The sequence below is a fragment of the Pinus tabuliformis genome, chromosome J, assembly GCF_031772625.1.
Source record: "Pinus tabuliformis cultivar Carrire ecotype Pingquan chromosome J, CPIR1, whole genome shotgun sequence".
NCBI lineage: Eukaryota > Viridiplantae > Streptophyta > Pinopsida > Pinales > Pinaceae > Pinus > Pinus tabuliformis.
The window spans coordinates 313,819,051-313,842,537 of NC_142295.1; the positions used below are offsets into that span (position 1 = coordinate 313,819,051).

General features: G+C 39.0%; 2 protein-coding genes across 2 annotated transcripts in view; one reads left to right on the forward strand and one right to left on the reverse strand.

Moving 5' to 3' along the window:
• Positions 1–2,059: 2,059 nt before the first annotated feature.
• Positions 2,060–23,487, reverse strand: part of DJ1D (Class I glutamine amidotransferase-like superfamily protein) — a 31,420-nt gene continuing 9,992 nt past the window's right edge. The window contains exons 3-5 of the mRNA XM_089377660.1: positions 3,295–3,735; positions 2,663–3,025; positions 2,060–2,527 (exon numbers count right to left, since the gene is read on the reverse strand). Coding sequence (XP_089233786.1) covers positions 2,339–2,527; positions 2,663–3,025; positions 3,295–3,735 — 993 coding nt within the window. The 3' untranslated portion in view covers positions 2,060–2,338. The remainder of the gene's footprint in view (positions 2,528–2,662; positions 3,026–3,294; positions 3,736–23,487) is intronic.
• Positions 6,047–8,449, forward strand: LOC149226993 (uncharacterized). The gene has a single exon (XM_089377661.1). It carries the CDS (start codon positions 6,292–6,294, stop codon positions 7,009–7,011), a length of 720 nt encoding a protein of 239 aa, XP_089233787.1. The 5' UTR covers positions 6,047–6,291; the 3' UTR covers positions 7,012–8,449.

The window sequence follows — 23,487 nt, forward strand, 5'->3', positions numbered from 1 at the left end:
CTTGTGCAAATGGGTATTCATCAAATCTATGAGATCTAGGCACCCTTTGACCAAGTCAAACCATCATTAACCCCATTGCATATGTGAACAAGGTTATGTAGGAAGTAAATATAAGGTCAAAACCCTAGTGGTTGTGGGTATTAATCTTCCCTAGTCAACTCGACTCAACTAACTCCTCAAACCTCGTACTAATGGATAAGGATAAAGCATGAATTAGGTTTAGCAAATATGGACAATGATATATTTATGTTATGGCAAATTACTTTTTGTCGTGTTTTGCCTTAGCGTATGTGCCAAGAGTGGAGTGTCTAATCTCATGTGTACATCATGGACTTTAAGTTATAACCCCTAGTGACCAATTAGCAAGTAAAACTTATGAAAGAAAATGCTACAATAAAAAAGAAGAACAATGAAATACTAATAGCCAATATCAAGCATTGAAACTAAGATTTAGAGTGTTAAACTTTAGTTAAAATATCCTAAAAACAATTAGATGTGTGTTTACAATGAGAAAAGTGAAAAATATAATATTTTCAGGGTTAACATAGTTTACAATTTAAAGAATTATAGATAAAAATGCCATGAGATTTTAAAGAATTATAGATAAAAATGCCATGAGATTTCTAGGAGATGGAGTTAACTATGTGGGAGTGAAAGTGAATTTTAAGGAGGTGAAATGTTAGGATGTATTGTGATACACAAAACACCTAAGCAAAAGTGATGCAATGCTTGTAATAGACAATTTGCCTAACCAGAACTATAAAAATCACATGAATATAAATTGAATTAATAAATGCAGCACCATGTTAGAGGTCAAACATGCAACATTGGGTGAAAGTGAGTTGGAGGTGACCACTATAATGAAAGATTTGTGAAGAAAAAGATACACGGTAAAGCAACCTCCACTAACATTCCAACCTTTCCGTGGCCAAAATGATCCCATCTGCACAATACCATTTACGGCTCATGTCAACATGTAGAGTAACAGGGCCAAGGTTGGAAAAGGATAGAGCTAGTGGCAAACTTCTTAGGGGTGACTATTTTCTGCGAGCTAGCATTCCCTCTACTTCAACGAGGAGGAAAAGCACAAGCAATATACAGATTGCATTGCACATTCATTAACTGAAAGCTTGCTTTCCAAGGAATTGGAACAAACCAGAACCCATTAGAGTTCATTAAGATTTTTACCGTTTACGTTAACAATAATAAATTCAACGTGTTGCTCAACTTTTCAAAAAGATGGGAGCAGACAAATTGACAGACTCACAAGGTTTTTGAAGAACCATGTAACACCTGCTTGTAGACAAATAGATATGCAAAATGTATGCCTTACCACTTAGCCATCTAGCATTAGCGTGATTGGGGACAGTCGAGAGAGAGGCAGGCAGATCGATGGGAAGCAAGCTGTCATGTTTTCATATGGTTCAGGACGCATCGGATCGATGGGAAGCAAAGTTCAAAACACGCTTCCAAGGTGCATCTTAGAGCCAACCTTAATATCAGAGGGAAGATAGAAATACAACACCCTAGAGTGCATTGGTTCCCCAGTAAACATCAATTTTAGCCAACAGGGCATTGGTTCACCAGTAAGATCCAGGAGTGCCATTTGCACCGTGGCCTGCCCCAACCACATGATATGAGTTTCAAAAGGATAAGACCAGGTGTATGCCCACTTACAAGAAATAACGTTTGACTGAATATTATTTCCAAAACCTCATCTACAAACGATTTCATTTTGAATCATTTAAGTTCGCATTGTTATTCTTCTTGCATTTGAAGTTTTATTCAAGGACAATTCAAAACTTAATTTCTTGATTATACACTTATCCTAAAGAAGAAAAATTATTGTGGCATACATGGAAACACAAACAAACGGTGAAAAACACATTACAGATACCAAATAAAGATGTAGCATTCATATTAACGAAACCTAAGTACTGGATCAAATTAAAGCAATGTGTTCACCTCCTTTTTCCTGTGAAAAGCATCCTCTATTATTCAACACATCCTTGAACTGCCTATAGACATCTAATGTATGTTATCACAAAAGATTTGGATAAATCTTCCTACACAACTTCAGATAGCTATATACTGCACCTGCAACATATTATATGTAGTAGTCCTCTACAGCTTGGTACTTTCATACACACAAAGTGGATATCTGATATATGTTATCACAAAATATTTGGAGAAATCTCCCCTCCCAACTTAAGTAAAATGGTTTATACATTAACTATACACTGCAACTGCAACTTATTATATCTAGTGGTCCTCTACAGCATAGTAGTTTTATACACACGAAGTAGAAATTGAGTTTACAGACAATGTGCACAACTCCTCAAAACGACACTTTAATTCCCAATGATGCCATGATCTGAGAGATAAATTGTGGGTGTGCAGGCCAAGCTGCTGCTGTCACTAAATTCCCATCTCTGAAACATGTAGTTATAGGTTCTGGCTCTAACCATTCACCACCAGAAAGCAATACATTAAGCTTTACAGCTGGATATGCAGTACACCTTTTCCCCTGCAAAATATCATTTCAAGTTTCAGAAGAAATTTCATCAGTGCGTATTGAACAATACAGGACTTATGTGAGCATTCTCATGAAATGCCCCAATGGCGTCTGTAATTACATTCACGTGAGAAAAGAGGCCAGTACCTTGAGTACATCTGCAGCTGCTAGTATCTGCTGTCCATGACAAATAGAAGCAATCAGTTTTTTCTTCTCCTCAAATTGCTTGACAATGGATAAAACCTTTTCATTTAGAGCCAGGTATTCAGGAGCCCGACCACCAGGAATGACTAAAGCATCATAGTTTTCCACCATCACATCCTCAAAATTGGCATTAAGACTGAAATTATGGCCCAATTTTTCGCTATATGTCTGATCACCTTCAAAGTCATGGATAGCAGTTGGGCAGCTATCTCCAATGTTCTTGCCTGGGCAAACAGCATCTACACTGCAGCCTAGGGCTTGCAGAGCCTGGAACGGTACCATTACCTCATAATCCTCCATGAAGTCCTACAAAAACAATCCAACGATACACATAATGTAAGTGGTGCATGAAAAAGGCCTGCTTTTTAGTTGTCAGACAAATTTATATTGTGCCTGTTATTATAGAAACCATATGGTAAAGTCATCAGGGGAAGTCACAGAAGCTTGAGTTCCACCTAACATAAGACAGTTTATGATGCTGAAGAACTGGATGGAGTTTCTTTCTCTCCTTGGGCATTGATTCAAAATCCATGAGTCATGACAAACAGAAAAAATTCAGTACAGTTAACACCTACCCCACAGAGAAAAAGAATACGTTTGTCTGAGCCAGTGACCTTTACTCCCAGTGCTTTGACAAAAAGGCGTATAAACTCAGGGTGTCCAGGCCAAGCTGCACCAGTGATCAGATTGCCATCAACGAAGCAGGTTGATATCGGCTCTGGATCTTTCCACACTGCACCTGCAGCAACAATGACAGGCTTTACAGCAGGGTATGCAGTACATGTTTTCTCTTTCAATATACCTGCACCAGCAAGAATCAACTGCCCATGACAGATAGAAGCAATGGGCTTGTTTGAATCAGAAAACTGCTTGACCAATTTAAGAACAGATTCATTTAGAGCTAGGTACTCAGGTGCCCTTCCTCCAGGAACTACCAACCCATCATACATGCTTGCATCAATGTCATCAAAAGATGCTGTCAAAACAAAATAGTGGCCTCGTAGTTCTGAATAAGTCTGCAACCACCAAAATCGATCCTCAATTATTGTAGACATAGCAAATAGTTTTCTAAACACAAAATTCCTAATAGATAGATTGTATAATACCAATACACAAAACATATAATTTTCGAAAGTGATTTAGATAGGATCCAGTCTCCCTTAAATCCCTTAAAATTTTAACAGCATACAAATCCTCCCTTTTGTTGTCATTTCCAGGATGCATTACATGTTTCTTCTAAAGAATTTTCAACAATACAATATCAAATGCATAAAAATCTTGTTTGCTCAGACCAATTCCCTAACCAATTCCAGAGTAGGGAATTTTCAAAGAAAGCAAGAGGAGTTTGTGCTAAAAGTGCAATTTATAGTGACTTGCTGGACGTCCATTAAGCAGCGTGAAACAAATTAAAAGATTTCGTCTTCGACAATAATTATAAAAGGTACTATTGTAAATAGCTTAATTACAAAAGCCGTTTGAATTTCAGTAGGGCTTATCAAGAGAACCAAGATATTCACAGAGAAGTGATCTATAGGGTTAGTATGCACAACCGAGTTTGAGGCATCCCCAATCTAAACCTAAAACAAAAAATGACAAAAATAAGTCATCTGAAAACGCGGAAAGGACAAGGAAGATCAGAGTGACCCAATTTTAATCAATCATCAATGGAGTATTATCAATCTCCTATTCTTATACACATTCAAAGAATATTTGGGTAGAAATGTAGTAAAGCTTTCCCGTTTCCTCTTCTTCCAAAGGTGAAGATTTTGAACACTTAACATCTCTAAACATTTATTAAAATAGGTCCTTAGAGCGTAACATATCTTTATCAAAGGTTCTCCCATTGTTTATCATTTTTCGTAAAACAATGTTGACTTGAGGATACATAGACTCCAAGCAAAAGGTCTTCAACACCCCTTTCTTGAGATTATTTTGATGCACTTTCCAACATGCGTTATTTCTCGACCAACAACCCATGTGACATAGCATAAGGTTAATATTGTGTCCACTTCTATAGAGTTGCATTGTGATATTTTCAAAAAAATATCTCACATTGCCACTTGGGTGCTTCCCTAAATCAAACAAGGACTAACATTCTTTTTAATTGCCTCGTGTTGGAATTTTGTCATGTAGACTACAAACCATTTCAAAACAGTGTTACAAGACTCAATCGAGTTGAATAGCATTCACAAGTCCAACGCCCCTCAATGAGGACCCGATTCAAGTCAACTCAATCTTAAGCACAATTCAACCTCAAGTTTGACTCAGATCCATGTCAAATAGACTCAATTGATTGGTTATAATAGGCAGAATAAACACTCATTTTCCTTGTTTTAAACCCAATTCACAACAAACAGCTTGAAGACTTGCCAACTATCTAGATGCATGCATAGTAAACACTTTGAAAAGAAACTAGGGTATGACTGAAAACCTTTTCAAGTTTGACTCAAGTGCAATTGTCTCAATCAGAAGCCAACATACAATGACGGCCAGGAGCACACTACCCGTTCCACCTTTTCAATTGTATTCCTCTCCAAAATGTTGAGAGAAGAGACTTCGCCCAAAACTAATGCCAAACCATGGCTAGGGTAAAAAACTTAATTTTGTGACAACCAAATGAATGGGGGAACCATTCCCAGAGTATCAACTTGCACAAATCAACAGCCAAAACGTTAGAGCTTGACTGAGCTCACCCATGCGAGGTCAACATTAAGCAAATATAGCCATTAATGTCTAGAATCCGTAGAATTTTTTTAGTGTACTCTACAAAAAGTTATTATCTGTCCACTATAAACTTCCATTTTAATGAAAATTAGTTTTTCTTTTATGAAATTTAGCGTAATTTTTAATTTTTTTTCTTATTTGTAGAAATTTTCCCAGGTTCAAGTCAAACTCTGACTCTTCAGCCAAACCAAGTTAGTTGACAAATTTTATTCAGTAATTTTGTTTTAGAGCTTGCGAATTATAGTTTTCAGGAAAATTCCATCACATAATGCCTCTTGACTGTCTAGCTTTCCACTTTCCACTTATATCTGTGACTACCATTAAAAAAAAGTAATGTTTTATTGAAAAGATATGTCTATTAATGAAAAGACACCCCAACTATGTGTGTGTGTGTGTGTATCGAGACCCTCAATTGTAATCAGATATCAATAAATATATCATATATCTTATATCAATCTAATAATGTTTACTTAATCATAAAAACGAAATTAAAGTTGAGAATATTCGAAGTGTGTAATTATTGATCATAAGGCAATAATTACCAAGATCTGAAAATAAGAAAGAATTCAACATGGTATGAGAGCAACAGTAAAGAGCCCATGGTATTTGCCAAAACAACTTCGTAAAAAATAATTTCTTATCGATCTGTAAAATTTATTTTATTGGATCAAAAAAAATTTATGTATCATTTAGTAATTCTTTTTTAATATTACGGTTGGTGGTTTATAGGTCCATGGTATTTTCTACCATATAAAACAAAACAAAAGGATTTCTTAAAGTGAAGTGCATGTTAAGACAAACACTACTCCATAGTTGGAAATAAGTTAATTTAATTTTCCATTTACAAGATGGTGTCCAATCTCAGAGTAGAAGATAGGCTAGATGGAGCAGACAATTTCAGATCATGGAAGCATAGAATACTTCTCATCCTAGAAGAGAATGAGCTCTTGGATTATGTCAAGAAAGACCTCCCAGAACCAGAAGAGGAAGAGGCCAAGGCAAAGCATAAGAAGAATGTGATCAAGGCCAAGAGGATCTTGTCAGATTCAATCAAAGACCACTTAATTCCTCATGTATCAGAATTGAAGACACCAAAGGAAATGTTTGATGCCTTATCAAGATTATATGAAAGCAAGAATACAAGCAGGAAGCTAACTCTAAGGCATCAACTCAGAAATGTAATGATGAACAAATTAGATTCAGTTTCTACCTACTTCATGAGGATTTCTCAGATCAAGGATCAGCTAGCAGCTATTGGAGATTCAGTGGATGATGCAGAGCTTGTGACTACAACTCTAAATGGTTTTCCTTCTTCTTGGGATGCATTTGTTCAAGGAATTTGTGCAAGAAGGAAATTACCTAAATTTGATAAGTTATGGACAGATTGTGCTCAAGAAGAATCAAGACTGATATCCAAGGCACAAAAGACCAATGATGAAGAAAATCAAGCTCTTGTTGCTCATGTGAAGAAAGGAAAAGAAAGAAGAAACAACAATCCAAAGAAAAATAGAAGATCAGTTCCAGATCACAAGAAGGATGTATCTAAGATTAGGTGTTACAACTGTTAGAAGTTGGGACACTTTGCTTACCAATGTTCTCAAGGGAAAGGAAAAAGAAAACATCATGCACATGCAGCAGATATGGAGGAGTCTACATCTCAGAAAAAGACAAGGGAGACAAAAGATGAAGAGTATGTCTTTGTCTCAACTCTCACAGGCACCATCACTCAAGGAAGCGATATTTGGCTAGTAGATAATGGTGCTTCCAAGCACATGACTGGGTTCCGAAATTCTCTTACAAATTTGACAAAAAGGAGTTCATCCCTTCAAGTTGGAACTTGGAGATGATTCAAAGCATGAAGTAAAAGGAGTAGGAGAAACATCCTACCAACTTGATTCAGGCTGTTGGAAAAATGGATAGTGGCAACTATTAATCTTATTTTCCTTAACTATAATATTTGCTTGTGAACTTATTAGCTTTCTTGTGTTCTTTTAGTTAGATCGTTCATCAAACAAATATCAAGAACATAAACTACAACAATAGAGAACACATATATTAGGCTCTCAACCAAGGCAAAACCCCTCCAAGGTGAAAACCCGAAAATTCTTCTCTTCTCAAAATCTGCTTCAAATGAGATACAAGACCCAAACCCTAGACCAATCCTTCTCCTAGTACCAAGTCAACCCTTCTTCAAGTCCTTCCTTGATTTTGCATCCACCAGCTTCACTACTGCAATTTGACCTGTCAGCTTCACTATTGCAACTTGTCCTGCAACTTCAACCCTACAATTTCAGCCTTGCAATTTCTCCGGAAACCCTAATCCAGCCTCCTCTTGAGACCTTCCTAGAGCAAGACGGCTCTCCCAAGGTCAACGAGGTCAATATAGGGTTTTCTCCCTTCCAGCTACAAGATTCTGCACTTCGTCCTACTACAACTCGGACCTACAACTTTGGCCTCCTTCTGCAGCACCAAAAACCCTAGAACTTTGCATGTGTGAGAGAGATAGAGCCCAAAAACAAGATATTTCGTCCTTCTTCCTTCTCCTAGACCTTCACTCTTCTTCTTCTTCTTGCTTCCCAGCTACAGATCGAACCCCTTCTTGATAGATCGAACTTGTGAGTGATTGTGTCCAAATGAGGTCAAACTGCTTCCCTATATAGCCTTCTCAAGGGATCGAATTCCCTCCTTTACGCCGACTTGCACTTTTAGAGCTTCCAGGGCTTTCTAAACTCAAAAATAATTCTTTTTACAAATCTATTTTTCCCAAAAAGGGTCTTATAAACATGATGTTGACTCCTTTGTCTCATGACAATTATCCTAAGACCTAACAAACCCTGGAAGCACGAAGAACATGCTTTTACCCATACTTTTAAAACTAGGTCAGTCTTACTCGGATTCGGCTTGGTAGACCGAGCCAAACCCTTTATCGGGCCAACTTGGCCAATTAATCGGTCCGACGACTAGTCTGTTACCGAACCGGCCGAGTTGGTCATCGAATCGACCGGTTCGGTAACGAATCAGCTAGCTAGGCCGAACCCAACTTAAACCGACCGACCTAGGCGGCGGAAAAAAAAAAAAGGTAGCAGGTCGGACTCCAAATTAAGTTTTTTTGGTTTTTTTCCCTAACGCCACTATCCCTCTCCCAAGCCTATAAAAGTGACCCAACCCCCTCACATTTCCTCACAACTATCTCATTGCATTTGCGTGAGCATTTGTGAGGATTTTGTGAAGAGTTGGAGTTGGTTTTTGGAGCAGCAGTGAAGAGGTTCTTATGCAATCATTGGAGCAGCATTGAGGAGGCTACAAGTATTTTTTTTCACTTCCCAAATCTACCCTTGTTCTTTTTTTTGTAGATCTGGAAATTGAAAAGATTAATTTTTCTAGAAGAAATGAAGAGTTGCTTTTTTTTTCTTTTCATTTTCGAACTTTTTTCCTTTCATTTCCAATTCCAAATATCAGAAAATGGTTTCTAGAATGAAAAATGTTGCTTGGGCATACCCTGAGATGATTGACAATCAAATGTATTGCAAATTGTCATAAAAGAATTAAGGGAGGTGGAGGGATCATTCACACGCTGAAACAACACTTGGCTAGTATTAGAGGCCAAATTGTCCCATGTGCAACACCAACAAAGCAAATTGGGTAAATTAGGAAGGAGTTGCTACAAAAATTTGAGAAGTTTGAGGAAGAAAAAGTTAGGCAAAAAAAAATAGAGGCTGAAATAGGGAGGAAGAGGAGTCTAAAACACTGGTTGCCAACCCTGATTTTGATTATGAAGGCTCTTCATCTATCCCTTGTATTGATGCACCCAACCCCTTTCGCTATGGTCCTCCCTCTTTGGAGCCTATTCAAGAAAAGAGTAAGGATAAAATTAAAAAGAAGGGTGATATCAAAAGTTATTTCTCACCCTCCTCTCCCTCTGATAGTGCACGTGGTCTTCAAGCTAATAGAAGTCAAATCCAGCCTACTTTAGATGACCATTGGAAGAAAAATTGAGAGAAATTGTTTGTGATTACATAGCTCGATGGTGGTATGATGTTGATATCCCCTTCAATGTTTCCCATTCATTGTATTATGAACCCATGTTTGATGCCATATTTGTTGTTGGTAAGGGATGCTCTTTTGCAAAAAGAGGTTATGTCCATTGAGGAATATTTGAAAGATTTCAAAAGCTCATGGGTGAAAACAGGATGTGCCATCACGTCAGATGGATGGACTGATCAAAGGAACCGCACCATTATAGATTTTTATCTTTTGTCCATAGGGAACCATGTTTCTAAAATCAGTTGATACATCTAATAAAGTGAAAGATGTGTATTTTTCCTTCATCTTTTGAATCAGGTTGTTGAAGAGGTGGGGGTTGATAATGTTGTTCAAATCATCACAGATAATGCCTCTAACTATGTTCTTGCTGGTAAAATGTTAGAGAAAAAACACAAAACCATCTTTTGGACCCCATGTGTTGGACATTGCATAGACCTCAAGCTTGAGGATATTGGTAAAATAGATTGGATCAAGAACATTATAGAGCATGCCAAAAGCATAACAAAGTATATCTGCAATCACTCATGGATTTTGAACCTGATGAGGAAAAACAAAGGGGCAAGGATCTTGTTAGGCCTGCCATCACTAGATTTGCAACTCAATTTTTGACATTGCAATCTATGCTTTCCCAACAAAGAAACTTCACTGGATGTTCTCTAGAGATGAATGGAATGGAGGTCAATGGGCTTACAAACGGGATGGAAAAGATGTAAGAAAGAAAGTTAATGGAGACATATTTTGGAAAAAGGTAGTAGAGATTGTGAAAGTTGTTGAGCCGCTAGTTAAGGTGTTGCAATTGGTGGATGGGGAAAGACTGGCTATGGGTTTCATTTATGAGGCTATGGATCAGGCAAAGGAGAAAATAAAGGCAGCATACAAGGATAGAGTGGCTCAGTATGGGCCTATTTGGAAAATCATTGATCAAAGATGGAACAATCAACTCCATTGCCCTGTACATGCTATTGGGTTTTTTCTAAACCCAAGGTATCATTATAAAGCTCTGGTGGGAGAAGATTTGACTGGGGAGGTGAGAGATGGATTGATTGAGTGCCTTGAGCGCATGGTCCCTCATGAGAGTGAGCAGTTGGAGATACACCAACAAATCACTTGTTTCAATAGAGCCACGAGTACCTTTGGCAAAAACCTATCAAGGATTGCAAGGGAAGCAGATGAACCAGGTAAACAATTTTAATTTTCAAATTTTTATTTTGTTAAATTGTTTATAATTTGAAAATTGGATATAATTTGTTGAACTAATTCATTACACAACTATGTTTTTTGCAGCACAATGGTGGGAGGCATTTGGTTGCCAGTTTCCTCAATTACATAAGTTTGCAATCCATATTTTGAGTCAAACTTACAGTGCTTTTGGGTGTGAGCGCAATTGGTCTGTCTTTGAGAGGATTCACACGAAGAAGAGAAACCATTTAGAACAAAAACGATTAAATAATTTAGTCTTCATCCAATACAACCTCTGGCTAAGACGCAACTAAATGCTTAACAAAAGACCTAATACAGATCCCATTGTGCTGGAAATATTGATCCATCCTCAGATTAGGTAGTGGAGAGTCAACCAACAGAGTTTGACCCTGATGAGGATATTGATGTTGATTTTGATTTGGAGATGGATGCATTACAGACTGTTCAGTTAAATGCAGATCCACTAGTACCAGCCCCAAGTCCTCCAACTATAGGCACTTCCTCTACTCAACCACGACGCAGGCGCATAGCTCGTTTATCTCAGTGTGCAACTAGTGCTAGTGCTACTACTTCTACAGTTGCAGTTGGAGATCTTGATGAAGAGGAGGAGCCATGGGTTTCCCTGCCTGACTCCTATTCAGAGTCAGATGATGTTGCCTTGTCTAGCAGTAGTGACTAGTGATGTTTTGTTGTAAAGGCCATTTAGAGCCTCCTTGGTCATGTGTTTTTGTTCTGATCTCTATATATTACATGTATTGGACAATGCACTGGGTGCCATTATGATATAATAGATATGAGTATACTTTGATCATATGTTGTCTTCTCTTTATATTCTAATGCTTTGAGTTTGAAAACATGAACAAAAATCTTTAAAAATATGTTTTTTCATAAGAAAATAAATATTTAATGTAATTTTTACAAAGACTGAGTCATTGAAATCAACTATGCCAAGTCAATAACGAGTCAGAGTTGACCCTCGTCCCGTTTTGAGTCTGAGTATGAGTTTTAAAACTATGCCTTTACCTAGAAGACCATCAATAATGAGTGTTAAATTGGAAACTAGGGCCAAACTCCATGTGGGTTGGCTTATTTCTGGCAGCTGATATTTTTATTGGATCCCTCTCGTCGAGAGGTGTAGGATTGATCCAAAGATCATCCGATTCCGGTAAGTATTTATGGAGATATGAATTTATTTTGTTTATGTAATTATTATCAAGCCAACCAACACATATGTAGGCTCTAGAAGCCCAACCGACGTGTCTATTCATCATCCTCACTTTAGTATAAATATAAGAGGATTTGATGTCATTTAAACACACTCTTGAGGTGATCTCCTCTCCACGTCTGGGTTTTTGGAGAAGGAGAAAACGCTAAGAGTTCTTGCTATGATGCCCTAACTGCTGTAGCATTAATCTGGGTGACCGTAGCATGTGACTAATATCCCATCGGGCGTTTGTCCTCTATCCTCTACGGCATCCCCCTTCTATGCTTATATTTCGTTCTCTGTCAAGGCCAAAATTCTTTTAATGCAGGGCAAAGCCCTCGACAATCTTCCTTAGGGTTTGTGCAAAATTTCTTTTTAGTATTGGAGTAATTCAGTTCACCGTTGCAGCGACAATTTCCTTCATCTACATCAAGCGTTCGAATCTCCTAAAAGCCTCCTCCTCCTCAATGATGATGCAGCAACAACAGCCGCAGTTCAGGTAAAGGAAGCAGTTTTGGTTTAGAAGCACCGGCAGAGTGCAAGTATGTTACAGAGGATTGCATTCGGGAATGGAAAACAGCCGGGAGTAATTTCAAGTTGCAGGCGCCCGTGCCTGCTGCCAGATTCATTTACGAGCTCTGCTGGACCATGGTGATACGCAGTCATGGTGAACGCAAGGCATTGGCAGCGGCATTATACGCTGTTATGAACTCACAGCATATATATATATATATATATATATATATATATATATATATATATATATATATATATATATATATATATATATATATATATATATACGCACAGCTTGGAGCACTTATACTCTGTCCAACATAAATGTAGCCGCTGTAAAATAAAAAGGCCGCAGTCAGAACGCTGATCATGAATGCAATATACATATATATACGCAGGACAATCAGATATATACATATACGCAGGACAGTCGGATATACATATACGCAGGACAATCAGATATATATATACGCAGGACACACACACACACATATATATATATACGCAGGCAATAATCCAACGCTGTTATGAATCCGTGCAATGGAGATGTATGAAGCCACTGGGATAGAAGAACCGCTATATATGGAAAGGAAACCTATACATTGTTCATGTCATGGCACACTTGTAAGGATCTCGATTGGAGGAAGAGATGTCTATATAATTATGGAAGACCATACACAGTCATGAAGACTTCTCAAGGCTGTTCATGGAAACCTTATATGATGTAACACCTTACCATTGATGAAGTAGATCCAGGTGGTATTCCTGTAGCAATCTCAGCATAATGGTCAACGATGGTTAGGGTTTGAATCAGAAGGGATATGTTCTCTGCAGAACTATTATAGTATATCTTGGCATTCTCCCAATCAGATCTGTAAGGGTATGACTTATAATTGGTGATCAATAAATATATGAGTATGATTAGTAATGGGACTAAGAAGATAAACATGATCATGATAATGTAAAGGGTCAGCATAATTGGCAACGAGATTGCATGCTAATGTATGAGGCAGCGTGTTGATTTATGAGACAGCATGATGATGGATGAGGTTGCATGATGATGAAAACAGTTGAGATGGTGCTCCACGGTAAGATGTAGCAAATGGACGAAATGGATAGGTGAAGCCGTCACCTTGGAGAATCAGTTGAAGCAGAATGTCTTCAACTGATCTCATTGTTATAGAAGATGATCTATGCTTAGATCTAGACAAGTCAAAGTGTTGACTTCTGTTGTAATTGTACTCTCTCTCTCTCTCTCTCTCTTTCTCTGCTGAACTTTGAAGATAAAAGAAGATTTGATCAAAGGGTTTCCCCACACATTGTGGGGTTTGTCCCTGGCTTGCGCCACATCTTGTGTCCTCTTGTCTTGGCTTGTCTTCTGCGTTTTATATTTATGTTCTATCTGCATTTTATAATAATGCTGATGTGATTGCTAACTGTGAAAATTTAAATAAATTGCTCTAGCATAGAACATACCTAATCTTAACATGGTATCAGAGCAGAGGTGAAGACAATGCCCAAGAAAGAGTGAAATAGCAATCACCGAAAACAGTTGGGACAAGACAGAAGGATCAATGGGTTCCTCATAATTCAGCGAGGGTGAATTCAAAGCAAAGAATATTATCAGAATGGTGCAGCGGAAGATTTTGATGGTCCATCTTAAGATCACTTCATTGGGAAGCTCGGATCTAAGGGTGGAAGGAAAGGCGGATGCCTTGTTGAAATAATTTCGGCCGTTATGCGAAGGAGTGTCCGAATGGCAGAGACACATCTCTTGATGATGATAACAATCATTCTTGGGACATATTCAATAATCAAAGGAATGACTGGTAATGCAGGTCATCAAGAAAGTGGTCGACTCCTCCACGAGAGCAAGAAACCCAAATCTCTTTTATGTACCTGATCGCAAGAAGAACTTGATGTCCATCTCGGAAATGGAAGTCAAAGGTTGCAGGGTGGCACTTATCGATGGAAAGGTACGTGTTTGAAAATAGATCTTTTAAAGATGTTTTTTGAGTTCAGGGTTGTATCAAGTTGCAGGAAGTCCACTGGAGACCATGTCCATTGACTCAGCTCTAGAGGTCTGTCAGTCAAATGGTGACTAGGATGCCTGAATTCAAAAGGAAGCATGAAGGTACATGTCTGAAATGTACCAAAGGAAAATATTATAAGGGTACCATTCCCCTCATGCAACAGGTTCACAGGTTTGGAACAACCCGAGGAGTTTGAGAATCATGATCAAGGAATCTCATGTATACAGGTGGAAGAAAGCCCTCTATGGCTTGAAGAAAAACACCTCAGGCATAATATGAGAGGATTGATAGCTGTCTAATGCAGATGAGATTCACTAGGAGTGAAACCGATCCAAACCATTACTCGAAGGTTGTGGATGATAAACCTCTCGTACCGGCACCTATGTCTGACAGGTGCAGACCCTCTCATTTATAGGAGACAGAGGGAGTTGGATTCTGAATGTGGGAAGATAAGATGTAGGCTTGTGACTGCCTCAAGGATCTTAACTTTCAGAAGTTATATGGTAATGATGTCGGACCAAATTTGGGAAATGCCTCTGAGTTTCATAAACTCATTCGTGTTGATGTTCTTGGAGAACCTCCGTCCGGACATCTGTGTTGCAGTTAGCATGGTGAGCTCATATTTGGTTGAGCCTCACTAGATTGGTGCCCAGAATCTTCTAAGATATCTTCAGGGCACAATCTCTCATGAATTGAGATACACTGCCGGAAATATGAAACCACATGATTATTCGAATGATGAGTGGGCAGGAAGTATGGAGGATCACTAGAGCACTTCTCAGTGCTGTTTGGAATCTGCCTTGATATCTTGGATGAGCAGGAAGCAGAAGTTGGTGACTCTGAGCACCACCAAGGCAGAATACATTGCTGATAGTATGGCCTTCTGTGAGGCAGTCTGGTTGCTGAAGCTCTTCAGTGAGATGTTTGTACACATGATGAATACCACTGTGAATCTCTGTGACAACCAGAGATGGGATTCGATTATTGAGGAATCCCGTATTTGACAATTGCTCCAGCAGATAGACATCAATTACTGCCTTATCTGGGATATGGTAAGTCGATGATCAAGGAGGCTCCATCACACTGAGATGATGTACAGGACAGAGCCCTGAGGAAAGATCAAATTTGTGATTTTCCTGAACGACTTGGAGTCGTTGAGAGACCTTTGTAAAAGGGTCCTGCATGCTGCATACATTGAGCTCTAGGAGCTTTGGGGGGCTTGCAGTTCTATTGGAGCAACATACGACCACAGGGTGACTCACCCTCCCCTGGTGGTGCGCACTGAACCAAGATGATTCGCTCTCTTGTGGAACAAGATGATTCGCTCTCTTGTGTAGCAGGATGATTAGTTCTCCTGTGAGGCCTGGATTGATGTGTTCTCCATGGCGATTGTAGCAGGATGATTAGTTCTCCTATGAGGCCTGGATTGATGTGTTCTCCATGGCAGCCTAGATTGATGTGTTCTCCATGGCGATTGTAGCAGGATTGATGTGTTCTCCTGTGAGGACAGGATTGATTTAGTTCTCCTGTCGAGGCATCCTACCCATGCAGTCTGGGACTCATGGGAAGTACCTCTCATCTGATCAATGAGCAGGGAAATGAAGTTAGGGACCATAGTAGTACCGATGGACGCATCGTTGTATCTACCGTACTCCCTACGCTAGGATGTCCTCCATTGATCTGGGATCAATGATACTGGTCTGGGACCAGTGGTAGGAGTTGTACATGCTATGACGCTGACTTCGGGTCGGCTGAGACTGGTCTGGGACCAGTGGTACATACTCCGAGACTGATTTCGTGTCAGTGCAGTACTGGTCTAGGACCAGTGAGAGTGGTACATACTATGACGCTGACTTCGGTTCAGTTGAGACTGGTCTGGGACTAGTGGTACACTCTCTGAGACTGCGATACTGGTCTGGGACCAGTGGTAGGAGTGGTACTTACTATGAAGCTGACTTTGGGTCAGTTGAGACGGGTCTGGGACTAGTGGTATGCACTCTAAGACTGACTTCAGGTCAGTGAAGAATGATATGACTCATTCTCGATCAATTCTTCTTCTTCATAGTTCAGCGAAGATGAGCAGAGCAGAGCAGAGCCAGCAGAGCTGAGCTGAGCAGAGCTGAGCCAGTAGAGTTGAGAAGAGCAGAGCTAGCAGAGCCAGCAGCGCTGAGCAGAGAAGAGCCGAGCCAGCAGAGCTGAGCAGAGCAGAGCAAAGCCAGCAGAGCTGAGTAGAGCCAGCAAAGATAGACAGAGCAGTGCAGGGCACTGATGGCAGAGATAGTACAGTCGGACATATGGATCAGCAGATGGAGTTCCCCCTAGTTGAGAGGGAGTGTTAAATTGGAAACTAGGGCCAAACTCCATGTGGGTTGGCTTATTTCTGGCAGCTGATATTTTTATTGGATCCCTCTCGTCGAGAGGTGTAGGATTGATCCAAAGATCATCCGATTCCGGTAAGTATTTATGGAGATATGAATTTATTTTGTTTATGTAATTATTATCAAGCCAACCAACACATATGTAGGCTCTAGAAGCCCAACCGACGTGTCTATTCATCATCCTCACTTTAGTATAAATATAAGAGGATTTGATGTCATTTAAACACACTCTTGAGGTGATCTCCTCTCCACGTCTGGGTTTTTGGAGAAGGAGAAAACGCTAAGAGTTCTTGCTATGATGCCCTAACTGTTGTAGCATTAATCTGGGTGACCGTAGCATGTGACTAATATCCCATCGGGCGTTTGTCCTCTATCCTCTACGGCATCCCCCTTCTATGCTTATATTTCGTTCTCTGTCAAGGCCAAAATTCTTTTAATGCAGGGCAAAGCCCTCGACAATCTTCCTTAGGGTTTGTGCAAAATTTCTTTTTAGTATTGGAGTAATTCAGTTCACCGTTGCAGCGACAATTTCCTTCATCTACATCAAGCGTTCGAATCTCCTAAAAGCCTCCTCCTCCTCAATGATGATGCAGCAACAACAGCCACAGTTCAGGTAAAGGAAGCAGTTTTGGTTTAGAAGCACCGGCAGAGTGCAAGTATGTTACAGAGGATTGCATTCGGGAATGGAAAACAGCCGGGAGTAATTTCAAGTTGCAGGCGCCCGTGCCTGCTGCCAGATTCATTTGCGAGCTCTGCTGGACCATGGTGATACGAAGTCATGGTGAACGTAAGGCATTGGCAGCGGCATTATACGCTGTTATGAACTCGAAGCATATATATATATATATATATATATATATATATATATATATATATATATATATATATATATATACGCACAGCTTGGAGCACTTATACTCTGTCCAACATAAATGTAGCCGCTGTAAAATAAAAAGGCCGCAGTCAGAACGCTGATCATGAATGCAATATACATATATATACGCAGGACAATCAGATATATACATATACGCAGGACAGTTGGATATACATATACGCAGGAAAATCAGATATATATATACGCAGGACACACACACACACATATATATATATACGCAGGTAATAATCCAACGCTGTTATGAATCCGTGCAATGGAGATGTATGAAGCCACTGGGATAGAAGAACCGCTATATATGGAAAGGAAACCTATACATTGTTCATGTCATGGCACACTTGTAAGGATCTCGATTGGAGGAAGAGCTGTCTATATAATTATGGAAGACCATACACAGTCATGAAGACTTCTCAACGCTGTTCATGGAAACCTTATATGATGTAACACCTTACCATTGATGAAGTAGATCCAGGTGGTATTCCTGTAGCAATCTCAGCATAATGGTCAACGATGGTTAGGGTTTGAATCAGAAGGGATACGTTCTCTGCAGAACTATTATAGTATATCTTGGCATTCTCCCAATCAGATCTGTAAGGGTATGACTTATAATTGGTGATCAATAAATATATGAGTATGATTAGTAATGGGACTAAGAAGATAAACATGATCATGATAATGTAAAGGGGCAGCATAATTGGCAATGAGATTGCATGCTAATGTATGAGGCAGCGTGTTGATTTATGAGACAGCATGATGATGGATGAGGTTGCATGATGATGAAAACAGTTGAGATGGTGCTCCACGGTAAGATGTAGCAAATGGACGAAATGGATAGGTGAAGCCGTCACCTTGGAGAATCAGTTGAAGCAGAATGTCTTCAACTGATCTCATTGTTATAGAAGATGATCTATGCTTAGATCTAGACAAGTCAAAGTGTTGACTTCTGTTGTAATTGTACTCTCTCTCTCTCTCTCTCTCTCTCTCTCTCTCTCTCTCTGCTGAACTTTGAAGATAAAAGAAGATTTGATCAAAGGGTTTCCCCACACATTGTGGGGTTTGTCCCTGGCTTGCGCCACATCTTGTGTCCTCTTGTCTTGGCTTGTCTTCTGCGTTTTATATTTATGTTCTATCTGCAGTTTATAATAATGCTGATGTGATTGCTAACTGTGAAAATTTAAATAAATTGCTCTAGCATAGAACATACCTAATCTTAACAATGAGCATGAAACCCATGCTTTAATAATAATAAATTTTTCTTTTCTTTTCTTGTTTGTTACATAGGATACATATTGAAATGAGTACAACAATTATGAAGACTGCAACTACTTACATTTCTCAACACTCCCTCTTAACAAGGGAGGTATTCATAATTGTACAACTAGTACAACATCATATCTCAAACTGAAGAGTTCTCATAAGAAGAGTCGGATTGATAAGCCATATTGTAAGCATCATCGTCATGACCAGCGCTATCTCTAAGGCCTAACTAGACAAGCTCTTCTTTAATCAAGAGCATTATGCTGGGAGGCTTTATGTGTGATAGCACACTACCTCTACAAGGTACATACCACATCTGGATGTCCACAAGGTATGTCCTTTTGGGACTATTCTTATCTTGGATCTCCAATCCTAAGTCCTCAAAGAATATCGGTCATCTTCAGCCACTCTTCTCTTGGATACCTGTCTCATACTAGAAGAGTGTCGATACCTTTCCTTTTTTGGATGCTATATCCTCAAGGAAACCACAAATGCTTATCCAATCCTTCGCCATTCTCTCTTCATCACCTGAAGAGGAGAATACACATGCGATGTCCAACATCACTCCCTTTCAACCAAAGGGGACATCCCTATTCTCTTTTAGTCTTGAGAATAAAACCTTGCTCCTATACAAGGAGACTCCTTTACTCCCTCTCAAAATCAAAGGGGATCTAGACGTCCTTTCTATTTGGGAAATCACCATCACAAGCCTTACAACTTGTCTTCATAAGAGTATCAGCTACCAATCCTTCATAGTTTCCTAGCCCCCTTGTTCCTCTGCATCATCGAGTTTTCTTTCTTTCAAGGTATCATGGAGCCACCTTCTCTCTTTAATCTTATGGCAGGTTCCAAGCCAATCTCCTTGCTCAGCACTTTCTTATATGAAGGTGTTACATTGAGCCTTACCAATCTTCAAGTTGATCATAGTTTTTTCTAAAAAGTCCTCCTTTGACCTCCAGGTTATCTTCTCACACCGCTACCTTTTAATCCCAAGATGTTCATATCTTGACTTCACAGTTGTCAAGTACCAAATATCGAGCTTCCCTCAATATCCTTCATCCATACAGTGGAACTTGCCTCAACTACCATCATATATTCTTGCCACATTCTTCCAGGTAGCAATAATATGTTAACCGGATAACCAACAATAATGAAAATCAGACTTACCTCATCATGATGACCTTCTTGATTCATCAATATCCTCATGGTCCATCTCCATATGAATCTTCCTTCATGCATCAAAGTGACCAAGGATCGAACTTGATTACCAAGTTACAACTTTTTCTTCTAGAGACTATACTAGATGTTAATAATTATTATATATATTCTAGAGAAAGTCTTAAATCTTTAAGTAAGTCAAATCTTATTCTTTTCAACCATCATATATCCATATTTCTAAGCATATTTTATGACCAACTTTCTTTCCACAAGATTCTACACATGAATCTTATCCAAATTGTATGTCCATCATGCATTCCTATATTCAATTATCTAGCTATCCATATATCTCACAAAGGGCATGTGTCCTGACCCATTGCATTCTTTCATTCCTTTACCAGTATTGATTCCACATTACATGGAATGTCTACTAACCTTGTCATGATGCTTTCCCCAAAGACCTTCCAAATTATGGTCTTTCCGAATCATGATGATTCAACTATTGGAAATTGTAACTAGGTTCGGTCTTCATTTAATGTATTTGAGTCATCATGAAATGTACTTGTCAAAAGAATAAAAAAAATGATTTTATTATTGTAACAATGACTTATTAAAGCATGGGTTTCATGCTTGGGTCATCATTATATTAGTCAAAGTCCCCATTGTGGACTCCTAGGATTAATATTGAGTTTATAGAGTCATTGTACATTCAAAGAGACCCTTCTTGGGCTTTTGAATCATGTAAAAAGGTTTACTATTGAGTCAAATATAATTTATGTATCCTCCACACCAAGTCGGCCTAGAAGAGATCAAGTCGGCCTAAGGACACTTATTCGACCTCACATGGAGCCTATAAATACAAGCAAGTCAAAGTCATTTGGAGCATCACAACTCAAGCTAGTTCGATATCTCAAGAGTAGCTGGAGAAGTGCGAAGTAGGACGAAGTGGGTCTAAGGAAGCTGAAGGAAGTGCGAGTTTGGGGAAGTCTAAGGAGAAGAAGAAAATCAAACTTTTGGTGCCTCTCTCTCTCTGTTTCGTGCCCTAGTTTGGGAGATCAAAGTCTTCCAAGTTTCACTGATGCTGGAAGTTGCCTGATGTTGGAAGCTTCTACCTAGTCGAAGTTGCTGGAAAGGAGGTCAAAGATCTGGGAGGTTGAGTTGATGGGGAGGGAAGGTTTGGTCTTTGTCTAGGGTGAAAAGTCTCAAAGAATACTATTGAAAGGAAGAATTTCTTGATTGGGTTTTCCCCTCGAAGGGGGTTTTGCCCTGGCATAGTGCCTACATCTTGTGTCTCTTGTTTTGTGATATTCATACACACATAATATTGTAATTGCTTGATGAAAGATAAGATAATAAAGAAATAAAAGAAGCCAACACACTCAAAAGTAATTATCAAGAAAGGAGAATCAAACCCTAATATAACTGTGTTGATTTTCCTATTGAAAAGTGTAACTAGGTTCGGTGTTCATAATGACATGTAATTATGATTTTTGAAAATGATGTAAAGAAGAGAAATAAAATTATTATTGTAATGCTTGCTTCATGGGTTTCATGAGCAAGAGATTTTATTTTTTAATGGCTCCCATTGTGACTTTAGGATTTGTCAAAAAGAGTCAATGTAATGTATGAAGAACCCTTCTTGGGCATGTTACAAATGTATTTAAGTCTATAAGATTGTCTAATAGCCCTCCAAGACAAGCACATGTTACTCCTCTGCAAGTCGGCTTCAAGATGAAGTAAGAAACTCATGTCAGCTCACCTAATATGTAGACACACCTGTTCGAGCTCTCATGTCGACTCACCTAATATGGAGACACACTTGTTCGAACTCTCATGTTGGCTTATTTGTATGGGACAACTACTATATATATGTGGATGAAGTCTTCACATTTCCACAGTGAAGTTCGGGTATCTCTCTGAAATTTCGAGTGGACAATTACAGTGGTAAGTTCAGATAGGAGTGCAAAGGCAAGTTCGATGAAGGAGCTTGGTCAAGGGTACAGAATTGCAAAGATAAGCTTGGTGCTATCTCACAATCAAGGGAGTAACTATGTCTCTGTACAGCAAGGAGAAATTTGGAGAAACACAGTTCGGACGAGGGTATATAGAAGCTACAAATCAGTGCTATAATGGAGACCACCGTTTAGTAGAAGCTACAATGCAATGCTATAATAGACAACAAGTTTTGTGCTATGATTCAATTCAGATCTCTTACAGTCTCGATGCCATAACAGTTCGTTGCCATTACAGTTTTGATGACCATCTCAATGTGTTTGAATAGATCTCAATGACCACAGTTTGTTTTAATGTTGTCACTATATCTATGTTTCGGTGCAACTACAATAAGGATCTCTCGTTGTCATGTCAATGACAAAGTCTCAGTGATGATGATATCTCGGTGCTAAGAAGGTCGAAGTGGAAGAGAAGTCAAGACAAAGAAAAGAGCAGAAAGTTGAGATTCAAGACAACTAGTGTCTTGGTCTTGGAGTGGCAAAGAGGTCAACGGTCTTGGTCTTGGTATTCATCAATTGGAATCTCTATAAGAAGAATTTGTGTGGGTTTTCCTCTCAAAGAGTGAGAGGTTTTAGCCCTGGCTGATAGCCTACATTCTGTGTCTCTTGTCTATTTATGTTCATGCATTGGTAACTATCTGATGAAGAAGAACACTAATAATCTAAGTAAAGAAGATCCTAATCTAAAGAAGTAAAAAGCCTCACAAGCAGTTACTAATCAAGAGAAATCACCTAATACTTGATGCCCTAGATTTCTCAACATTTCCAACATCAACTAACCAGGATGACAACCTCTAACACAATGTTAGATAATATCTGGATGATCAATATGCAAAATGGCCTATCTATCCATCTATCTAAATGATCTCTACAAAGAAACTTAATCATGTAAATTCTAGACATGCTACTATCATATGCTTCTTTCTATGATGCCATGCAAAACATACTATCCTAAAAGAAAGATTAGTCTTCATAAAGAACTTGATAGTCAGTGAACTTTCTTTAGTAGTAAAGATCCTTCACTTCTTCCATTTCCTTCTTCTCAGGTTCTCCCACTGCCTCGACTACATGAGCTTCACTCCTTTCCTTTCTCTTGTTGTTATGCTTGTTTGGACAATCCCTCTTACAGTGTCCAAATTCATTACATCCAAAACATTGCACTTTGGACTTGTCTTTCCTTTTGGACTTACCAAACTTTCCCTTCTTCAGTTTCTTGACTCGGGCTAGAAAAGCTTGAGATTGCTCATCTAATCCAATATCATCCTTGACCTTGATCCTTGATTCTTCCATTATGCACTGTACCCACAACTCATCAAAGGGAGTTGAATCCTTCTTGGTGTAGATGCTTGT

Coding starts and splice junctions, on each gene's coding strand:
- LOC149226993 (XM_089377661.1), top strand. CDS start 6,292: ATGGTGTCCAATCTCAGAGTAGAAGATAGGCTAGATGGAGCAGACAAT.